At 38.9% G+C, this 10,888-nt stretch overlaps 1 protein-coding gene across 1 annotated transcript in view; it reads left to right on the top strand.

Annotated features, from left to right (window-relative positions):
* The window catches only part of LOC104620660 (casein kinase I isoform alpha), a gene marked incomplete at its 5' end in the record, with an annotated part of 34,891 nt that overhangs the window by 18,864 nt on the left and 5,139 nt on the right, over positions 1-10,888 (top strand). Inside the window, 5 exons of the mRNA XM_010286950.1 lie at positions 2,478-2,617; positions 5,839-5,917; positions 6,920-6,994; positions 8,246-8,352; positions 9,217-9,365. Of these exons, the coding sequence (XP_010285252.1) occupies positions 2,478-2,617; positions 5,839-5,917; positions 6,920-6,994; positions 8,246-8,352; positions 9,217-9,365 (550 nt within the window). The remainder of the gene's footprint in view (positions 1-2,477; positions 2,618-5,838; positions 5,918-6,919; positions 6,995-8,245; positions 8,353-9,216; positions 9,366-10,888) is intronic.

Raw genomic sequence — 10,888 nt, 5'->3', positions numbered from 1 at the left:
CTGCTGATCATGCAACAAACAGAATTAAGGTGGTATGAGGTTATCTGTGGGAATACGTCTGTGTTCCTGCTGGCTGACATCAATACATTCTGTGCTCATCCAAATCAGGCTGCATCTTCCAAGTAAACTCTTTGCAAGATGGACTCACTCCTTTGCCTTCCACCCATCTTGAATGGGAAATAAAGAATGAGCCTAAGCTAGAGAACAGAGTAAACTTCCCTGGAGAAATCAGTGCCATAAAATAATACCCAGTTACTTGGCTGGCATAAAACAGGTCTGTGTTGCTGAATTGATTCTTTTTTTTTTTAAAGAGGTTTTACCCATACCTCTTGAGAGAATGCAGAATTACCTTGTTCGGGTCTAATATCAAGAGCTCGTAGCAGCTGTGGACGAGGCAGTGCATCATTTACTTTTAACTCTTTTGAAGAAAGTATTCACACCATGTCTGTGCTAAACAGGGCTAGACGCCAGCTATTGATGTATTAGAGGCACACTTCCACTGTTAACTATTTTGATTCATGAACTGTGACTTTGTCCCTTCATTCCATTAATTAACAGCAAGATCCCCAGGATTACAGAAAGCACGTGAAGACTTTGAATTGTTTAAGTGTTTGCAACTAAATATGCAGTGAAAATATTCTGACTGATGTGTATATTGTTTGCTTTTCTCTCCTTCAAGGCATAGTATTTTGCTTAAACTAATGGGCAAAGGCCCTGAAAAAATAGCTATTGCAAACTATACATCAGAGGCTGTCATCAGATCAGAAATCTTTAATCAGAAAATAAGGGATTGCATTTGAGCTCAGGCTTTGCTTCTAGGAAGGTTGTATTTGCAGTATAGTAATTATATAGAAGCTTTATACTCTCTGCTTTAGGAGTTTAGTATCAAAACGGCTAATTTCCTGGTGGCTGGAGGGTATGTCCATACTCATGAAGTGAATCACTACCTCTAGTGGTAGCTGTGGTGGGTGCAACAAAGACAAGACCTCTACTTTCCTGAACTGTCTGACCAGTGTAGTTGATTTAAAAACTTGGTTTTATGATCTCTTGCTCAGAGCATTCTGGGCTTTCAGGGTGACTTTCACTAGAACAACAAATGCAGAAGTGCTGTGCTTTGAGGTTGCATATAAATCATAGCAAGACTTCAACTGAAGGTTTTCTGCTCTGACATCAGTAGTTTAAGAGGCTTTTAGCTTTGTTTTCCTGTCTAGACTACTATAGTTAGAAAGTCTTCTTCAAGCAGAATTGTAAAACATACCTACCATGCAATTCAGAAACTTTCAGTCTTTCAGCATCTTTTGATACTTCATGTCGAGTGTCACTTTATAATTCGCAGCACTTCCACTGTGCTAGAGTGATCCTTTGTTTCAGTCTTGGATGCAGGTATGTGCATATCAATCTCCGGTACTTATTTGCATTTAAAGCTGCATCTTCTGTTCTGGAATCACCTTTAAGGTGATACTGAATGGGCTTTTGCTGAGAATTTCTTGAACCTTATGTCTTATTTCCGTCATCTCCTTCCCCCACCCAAGTTACTTTTGCAGTATTTATTAATCTGTAGGGGTTGTAGTCCCTGATCCTGTAGGATTAATCCAGCGTTGGCATCAGGAGCTCAGCCTGATGATTTCTAGCTTGAAGACTGATTGCTAGAATTTGAAATGTTCCTTATGTACTTCTGCCTCAACTTTTTTTTGCCTAGTCTTGAAATCTTGTCACAAGAAGGTACAGTCTGTGCTTAACCTTTGTAGATAGGCTGGCTGTTAGCATGCTAATTAGCATGCACTCAAGTTGTTCCTAAATATCAAATCATTGTGCAAACTTGGTTATTAGAATCCTAAATTGGATTCCATCTACTAGGTTCTAGCTTCCCGGCTGTATTAATATCATCAGCAAGTGTGTCATGCTGCTGTAACAGTGTTCTGGTTGTCTTAAAATGAGCATATGATTGAAAGGAAGAGGTCTTGTTTGCTGTTGAAGGTTGTAGCCTTACGCTCTGCAGAATGGCCAGTGTTCTTTGAGACATAGAGAAGAATACAGGATGTGCATCATTTGTATTAAGTTGCTGAGCTGCCATTAACTATCTGTATGTGTAAACTGTTCTAATGCGAGTGGGGTTTTGTGAAGTGTGCTTTTGCACATTATTAGTTTCCTTCCTAAACCGTGCACTGTAGTTACTGAGCTAATGTGATACAAACTACAATAGTAACATAAAATAGTTGTAGAACTAAGCTGCAGATGCTGAGTAGCACAATCTAATCTATTCCACTGTATTGAGAAAAGGCTTGAACTAATTCACTATTAAGTCTTTGAACTGGCTAGTTAAAGCTAGTTGCAACTGTGCACTGTTACTTTGCTTCCTCTTAACTGTAGGCTGTTTACATTGTGTGGATGTCTTTAATGTAGCTAATGCCTAGTGAAAGGTGTTGTGGATTCCTTGCATTGTATAGGAATATAATCTATTTTCATTTTTCTTTAAGTTATTCCTTATTGACTTTGGTTTGGCCAAAAAGTACCGGGACAACAGGACAAGGCAACACATACCATACAGAGAAGACAAAAATCTCACTGGCACAGCTCGATATGCCAGTATCAATGCACATCTTGGCATTGAGCAGAGGTGAGTTCAAGATTACTGCTGTGCTTTTGGAGGCTACAAGATGATCTTGTTTGTAAGCTTTTGAAGTGTCTGAACTAATTTTATATGCGTAAGTGTATATATCCCCTTGCAAGTGTTTTTCTTTTTGGCTGCCTATGTTGGGGGGCAGAGGAGAATCCAAGCACCTAATTTGCTTCTTGAAGAGATTCTAAGTCTTGCAGGCGTGAGGTGGATGTTCTGCATACTGTTTTGGTTTCTTAAAGGATAAGCTGTACTTTCATGTGGATCTGTCAGAGGACCTTCACAAATAAGACACTGCACTTTCTTGATTGTGTTGGTAGCTGTTGATGCCACTGATAACAGGCTTGAGATGCAATTCTGTAGCCAAAAAGGGTATTCTAAGCTGGTGTCTGTGTCCTGTTTGCTCACTCTCCCCTCAAGTTAGTAAACTATTGTTTATCCTTTTGCCTGCAAGCAAGACTTAAAGATCTTCTATTTCACTCACACTGTATTTTGGTTTCTGGTATACATGACCATAGTTCTGACTCTGTATGTATGTGTGTGTGTATATATATGTTTAGATGTTTGAGCTTTGCTCAATCAACAAACACATTTTTATCATCTGGATCAAAAGCATATTGCTACTACAGAATCCTAGCAGTGGTCCAGTGGAGATAGCACTTTAGGTTGTTTGGAAGTGTAAGGTGCTCAGGAAATACGAAGTGATGCCTCTCTTCCTTACCTATATGCCTAGATATTGTAATGTGTAAATGTAGTAGTGTGGCTTTACCACATGATGCTGAGATTGCTTAGACATAGTTAAAACTTCCATGAATGTCTGTGCCTCTGACCTTCAGTTTAATCAAGATGGGGATGACAATTTCGAGTGGTCAACTTCAACAGAATATGTAACTTACAAATATTTGGTGCTTTAAAATGCTCTGTGTTTCCTCTTTGCTTTAATTTCCTTAAGGTTCTTTAAGTGTCTAGTATTGTCTGTCAGTGTCATTATTTAAGGCTACTTGACATGTGTGTCAAGTAGGCTAAATGACAGGTGTAATTTCTGAAGTAAGTACATTTCATAGAACCCAGGCTATTCTTGTGAGGGAGTAGCTGTGCTAGCCCCTTCCAGTGAAGGGAGGGAACTGCGAAGGACTATTGCTTTTGAATTTAGTTGGGAGGTCTTGTACCATCTCTGCTGGTACTGGGAATTCTAATATAATTGGAAGTGTAGCTTGGTGCATGCTAAAAGCTATTAAACTGACTAGACTAAGTCAACAGTGAGGCCAGTATATATCTCTGTAATCAGGAGAAACCAGTCCTGAGGGTCATGGCAGAATATTTCAACTGTTAGTGCTGTACTTTAACTGTTACAGAACATGTTTTCCTATCTGTAATGACAGCTATTCTCAATGAGCTGTTTGCAGTGTTCTCCATTTCTTTTAGTAATGGAGAATGTTATCCTGTTTTCCAAATCCTGAAAATCACTGTTATCAGTATATGCTCAAATCTAATATATCTATTAGAGGTTTACAGAACTAAATGTTTCCTACTACAAAATCATGAAATTAAACATTAAGATAATTAACTGGATGGGGGATGGAAACTATTAATCCCCTTATTGCTTCTGAATTTACCATTGCCTTCTCAGAAAATGTAATTTTATGTCATGGCGCCATTCTGGTTCACTGAATCCTGTTGATTAAAATCTGCAATTCTAATCAAATTAGCGAGTTTTGCAGCCTGGAGTTTGTGGTTTTGGTGTCATTTTTCATCCCTCTCTTTGGCTGTGGTTTCATGTTACAGCTGAGGGAACCTCCGAGCTAGCTCTGTCAACAGCAGTGAACCAATCTTCTCTTTGCTGACCCCTGGGCACAGCTAGTGCTTTTTTGGCCTTGTGGTGAAATGGTTTAGGGAGCCAGGCTGATTTTTTCTTCTGGGATAGCTCCCTGAACTGGTTCCTCAAAGAGTCAGATGGAATGTGAGTTGAGGGGGTGACAGGCAGGCCATTCTGGTGATTATTAGTGGTTATATTGGGTTGGCTGTAACACAAAGCATCACATACAACTTCTTACTTCCAGATCTCGGTATGAGAGGAAGATCTGTCCAGGTTCTTAAAGATTGTTCTCACTTAGAGAGCTGTTTTACCCTCGCCCATATGTATAATTCTGTTTGCAGTACTGCTGTCAGCCTTTTGCTGCCTTGTGGGGGTGGCAGGTGTGTAGTCTTTCCAGCCACCATTGAACTGCTTTTCTTGCAGCTCTGCCTGGGTGGCAAAGCAGCAGCAATACCTGGCAGCTTCTCTTGATAAGGGAGCTGGAAAGGGAAAAATAAGTTATTTTTCTATCTCATGTTAAATAGATGTCAGCTGCAGAGGGGCAGTCAGAGGAAAAAATCTGATTGTACTACAGCTGGGAAGAGGCAACTTTGCCAAGAGGGGAAAAAAAAAACATGGAGCATTTTTTGCACTTCAGTGAACTGGACTAGCATTAGTAATCATGAAAGCTGTGTAGCAAAGTATGATGGTCTTCATGTGGCTGAAGTGTGGATCTGGAGCATATGCAGGCCTTTTAGACGAGAGTTTGCAATAACTTTGGAGTTCTCTAGCTGCCTTGAAACAGTTGTCTTGTGGGAAGAAAGCAGAGGCACCTTTCTAAATGTCACTTGTCTTTTAAAAAGCATGGAGACAGTTCAGGGTTTTTTTTTAACAGAAATGAAGAAAGAAAAGAGTTATGCCCTTTTGGGGCTAGGTGTTCAGTATTGTTCCCAGCCTGAGGCAAGGTTCAGGGAAAAATCTCCCTTAATTAAGGATAGCATCATGTGTCTCTCCTGCAATGCATTCCATGGTTCCTACAGGTAAAACTTTAGTTTCTATCCAAGCTAATTAATTAAATGGGAAAGACATTTAATGTTTCATTCTTTTATTTCCCAAAGTTTGTTTCCCAAATCATTCTAATGTAGCTGCAGATGGAAACTTACCACACACAATACCTACTGACTGTTCCTTGCTTGAAAAATGAATAGGATCTCCTTCCTGCTTGTGAAGATGTTACATGCCTGCCAGTAGAATCCTGAACACCTAGATGTCTTAGCTGTATTAGAAAAAGATATTCTCTTGCACCACAGCTTAGGTTTTATTCCTTAATTATTATTTTTTAATTATTTTGGAATGCTTGCACTGTTTGGAGTAAAGTATGAAATGCCAAAATTTGTAATTCATTGTGGTGGTGTTCTTTCTCCAGTCGTAGGGATGACATGGAGTCACTAGGCTATGTATTGATGTACTTCAACAGAACCAGTCTGCCGTGGCAAGGATTAAAGGTAGGTTATGTTGCCTTTTTTTATCCCCCCCTTTTTTTTTATGTTTGGGTATTGTGCTTCTGCCTGCTGCTCTGGATAGGTGGTTGTATATAGTGTTTAGCTTCCGTTATACAAAGCAGCTTTTCCCAAGGCATGTGATATTTATAGAATGTAGAAGAAAGGTTCTTTCTGCTTCTCGTGTAGCAGGCAAACTGCATACTCTTTGACGGTCTTAAATTTTATGCTAAACAATAGTTTACATCATCTTTGCAAATTATTATTGTCCTCTTGCAGGCTGAGGCCCTTTTTGGGAAGTAGAAAATAACATTGTTAGTGGCTTTTCTGAATTGCTGTAGAGAGCATGGAAATAATCTCTCGCCTAGCAAGTTCAGCTTTAGTGATATCTTCAGTCCAGTTTATGACATGACTGAATAATCATTAGCTGTAACAGACTTGTTTCAAGTATTTTCATGTATGGTAGCCAAGTACAAGCATGGCAAATATTCTTATTTGTTATACAGACTTCAGTGATTTGTTTTCATGTTTTAATTGTTTTTTCTTCTTCCATTTGAGTTGTGTAACTCAAATGGTGTTGCAGCTGCAAGTTCTCTAAAAAGACAAGCAGCTTGTGAAACACTAGAACTCTTCAGTGGCAAATAAATGTAATGGCTGCTTACTGAAACATGCAGGCAGCCCATGAATGGGGTACTGAGTGAGAATTAATAGAACTTTGGCAAATGTAGATGCAAGTCTGGTCTGTTTAAGGGACAAAAGCAAGAGCTAGAACTACACGAGCTGTGCCATGTGATGGACGCATTAGACTGCGACAAATGGTATTAAACTGTGTCCGAATCTTAATACCAGATTGACCTTCATTCTCTTTGCAATAAGTGTGTGGGACTTGGAGATTTCACATAAAATACTTACGGTTGACCAAAGGATTTTTGTCATTTTTTTTGCTACTGTCCTTATTAATCCAGTGTTGCACAATATCTCTTATATTGTGACCTACATGTTCCACAGGCTGCAACAAAGAAGCAAAAGTATGAAAAGATTAGTGAAAAGAAAATGTCCACTCCTGTTGAGGTTTTGTGTAAGGTAAGAGTTTCCAAATGATGTCATACTGTGAAATGGAAGTTCTTTTCTTTGTCATTTTTTTAAAGCTGGAGCAAATATATTAGGTAATATCACATGGCATTTGCTGCTAAATAATACTTCTCTGGCAGTCATGGGTGCCTTGTGTTTGTCCACCCAGCAAGACTGTGAATGTGTGTAACAGGGCAGGCATTTTCTGCTGTTTCTTGGCATAGTTCATGCTACCATCATTCCAGTTCTTGGTGACTGTTGGCTGTACAAGCTCTCCAGCTCTCTTAAGTGAGGCTTGTTCATTTCTTCAGCTTCTACAGTGAAAATTCTACATGTGCCCTCTTGGATAAGTAAAACCATGGTAGAGCTGTATAGCTTGCCTTATGTACTCGCTTTTGCCTCTTCAAGATTGCTCATATTGTCCTGTGTATCTCAAATAGAGGATGTAGTAGAATTGGATGTCAAGTGATCTTTAAAGCCATGTTGCAGAATGATGTTTTTCCAATTCTATCCTTTGGGTCTTAAGATTTCTCTTGAACTGTGGCAGCCACATGCTTGTTAACAAAGGTCCCTGAGAACACATAGTATTTTTGCACATCAAACAGCACTTTCTAGTCATGCACATTTATATACCCTCATAGTCTGACAGCATATTCCAAACTGCTGAACTGTTATACCCTGTATTTTCTTTTTTGTAGTAGAGCACTACGCTGTATGGTGTTACCTGTTTACATGTAGGCTTTAATATAGCATTAAATGTGTAAGCATGTAAGCAAGGAATCTTTGAAAGAGGTTTTCTTGTCTTAATAGTGTTAACTTAATAGTGGTAACTGACCTTGCTGCTTGTATGTTCAAGTAGATTATCAAGGAAACATGAGTGGAATCTTTTGAGACAATTACTTCTTACTTCAAATGAGACCTAGTTAATAAAATAGTTAATAAGAACTAGGTTTAATGAGGATGAATGAAGTGCTTTAAATATGTTTTATGTTGAAGGTTTTTATTGCAGAGGACTTGCGATTGCAAAACATGCATCAGGTAACAATTCTGGGGATGGAATATGTACCTGGTAACCTGCTGATCAAATCACTTTCTGAAATAAAGTAAATGAGTAACTAGAGAGAAAGTGGAATTTACACTTACGAATCTTCAGCTGGTTTTTCTCTGCCATTAAAGACAGAAAGACAGCTTTTTGCTTTCTTATAGGGTTGCTAGAAGCTTTTTGCTGCAAGCCGTGGCTTGATTAACACTGTTGATTTACAGGGATTCCCTGCAGAATTTGCCATGTATCTGAACTACTGTCGTGGCCTGCGCTTTGAAGAGGCACCAGATTACATGTATCTGAGGCAATTATTCCGTATTCTTTTCAGGTCAGTCTCAAAGTGGAAAAGTACAGAAACTTGTTAGTGCTTTAGCAGTTGGTAACTGCTCTGTGGAACTTGCAGGGCGCTGTACGTGTGTGGTGTAGGGAGCTCTTCTGGGACTTTCTTTCACTTCAGAATTTGAAAAGCTGTTTAAAGGACCTGAAAAACATTGTTCAATGTTAAACATGAAGGAAAAGATTCTCTCTTGTGTTATATGATCTGGCCACTAATGCTAGAGGCTTGAGCTCGTGCTTCAAGTTCTGTTGCAAGTATCTTAAGAAATTGACCCCTTGGTAGAAATGTTTGAAGCTTTTTATTTTTGGAGATTGGTGATGGGACTAGCAGTGGTGCCCAGGAGATGGATTTCAACGGAGGGGAATAGTGCTGTTTCATTGAGCTTGTTAGAGAAACCAGAACATAAACACAACCTTGTGGAGTGAAGAGCATCTGTCAAAAGAAGAGTTGGTACTGATCTCTCAAGTGGCTCCCTCCGGGTTTCTGGAATCCAAAGCAATTTTTATTCAACTATCTACAATGCTGCAGTATCTCCTTCAAACTGTTTCTTTTTTAAAACAACAAAAAAATCTGAGGACCTCAGTGCAGACAAGTGGGTAAGCTGGGTTGTGAGAAAGTGCTGCTTGTACAAATGCAGACTTTTGTGTAAACAGTGGAGAAAACACTGCTTGATGGTATTTGGGCTTGCTTCAAGAATCCCTTTAAGTCAGTAATACTTATTATGAATGGTATATAAATGCTCTCCAAAGCAGCTTACGAAGAGTTAACCTCTAATTCTGGGTTTTCCGCAAAGGCTTGGTATTAGCAGTAAGGAAGTTATGATGTGTTATAGTAAAGTATTTCACTTTTTTCTAGGACCTTGAACCACCAATATGACTACACATTTGACTGGACAATGTTAAAGCAGAAAGCAGCACAGCAGGCAGCCTCTTCCAGTGGGCAGGGGCAGCAAGCCCAAACCCCCACAGGCAAGCAAACTGACAAATCCAAGAGTAACATGAAAGGTTAGTAGCCAAGAACCAAGTGACGTTACAGGAAAAAAAAATTACACTAATTTGGACAATGTCAGCAATTTAAGTGTTAGATCAAGGAGGTGGTTTAAAAAATATATTTGGCTGTTAATTTAAAAAGCAAAAACAAAAGACGTCCTTGGAGAATTTGACTACTAACTTTATACCAAAATGTCCTTGTTCTTCATATCATTTCTTCTGGGGATGTTGGGTCATTTTAACCACTGCATCTTTTGCTCCCGCATTAACCACTTTCCAAAAACAAGAAACTGACTTGGTGTTGGGAATGTGACATTTTTATTTTTATTTATATATACATACATCTTTATATATATATAAAAATATATAATACAATCCAAAATCCTAGACCTAACACTTCTTAAGGGATAATTCTCATTAACTAGGCAAGGATCTAGAGACTTTGGGTTCTACTCTGTTCCAGCTAGTATAGTGCTGTGGGTTTGCTTCTGTTCTGTATGCCTCAAACATTGGAAGCAGAAAATTGTGAATGATCTGGCTTCCTCCAGTGGGTTTACATTGAGACGTTTGGTCCAGAGTTAAAGGAAAGGACCAGTGAGCTCAAAATGCCTTGCCTAAATCAAGGAGTAACCCCGCACTGCTGTGGACTGCCAAGTCACAATTTTCTGAAGTATCTGGATGTTCTGGGGTGGTGCTTCAGGGTTCTTGACTATCTTTAATGTTTCTAGGTTATGGTTTCAAAGGGAAATGTTGTGAAATGTTCAAGATGCAATTGTGTAAAAACTGAAAATGGAGTTCTGAAAAGGCACATTTTTTTTACACGTTCTAGAGGCTTTTTAAATTTATCTGTGATGTAAATCTGCTAGTGTTAGTCTAGTAAGTCACTAGAATGAAAGTGCTACAGGTAGTGACTATTACAGCCAGTCTTCTGATGAAACCGCTTCTTCAAGATGAGCTGTGGATAAAATAGGAGCTAATGAGGTTGTCTGACTGAGAATAGAGAAGCTAGCTTTAAGTTATGTACTGAGGTATTCCTAATACTTGCTAATCTTCAGTACATTCTTACATTGACTATAATTTTTATATGTATAAAATTATATATTAAGCTAACATGGCAGACTTGGAAGTCAAAGAAATGCAGAAGTGTTTACAATAAACTTATCAAAACATTGTTTTTCATGTATTGTGGCAGCATTCAAGCATTACCAGGTGGCTTTAGTCAAAATAACTATCCAAAAATATAACACTTCATCCAGAAAAATGAAGTAGTAAAATACCTGCTGGTCTTCCCAAGACTCAATCTGAAACAGTCTCGTGAAGGAAAAAAAATTGCCATAGGATACCATTAAATGTCAGATTCTTTGTGGCATAGAGTCTCCAACTTGTTTTGCTGGAGCCAACAAGTGCTGCAACACTGAAGGCTGTGAACCAGTTCCTTCAGGTTGAAACACCAGTACGTACCAGACTCCGTGATTACGCACCCAGGGTTAGATTGCTTCCTGAAATACAGAAGCTCTGACTGGAGTTCAGAACCCACT

Source organism: Phaethon lepturus, unplaced genomic scaffold, assembly GCF_000687285.1.
Source record: "Phaethon lepturus isolate BGI_N335 unplaced genomic scaffold, ASM68728v1 scaffold27445, whole genome shotgun sequence".
Lineage (NCBI taxonomy): Eukaryota > Metazoa > Chordata > Aves > Phaethontiformes > Phaethontidae > Phaethon > Phaethon lepturus.
This window is presented reverse-complemented; position numbering and strand designations above follow the sequence as displayed.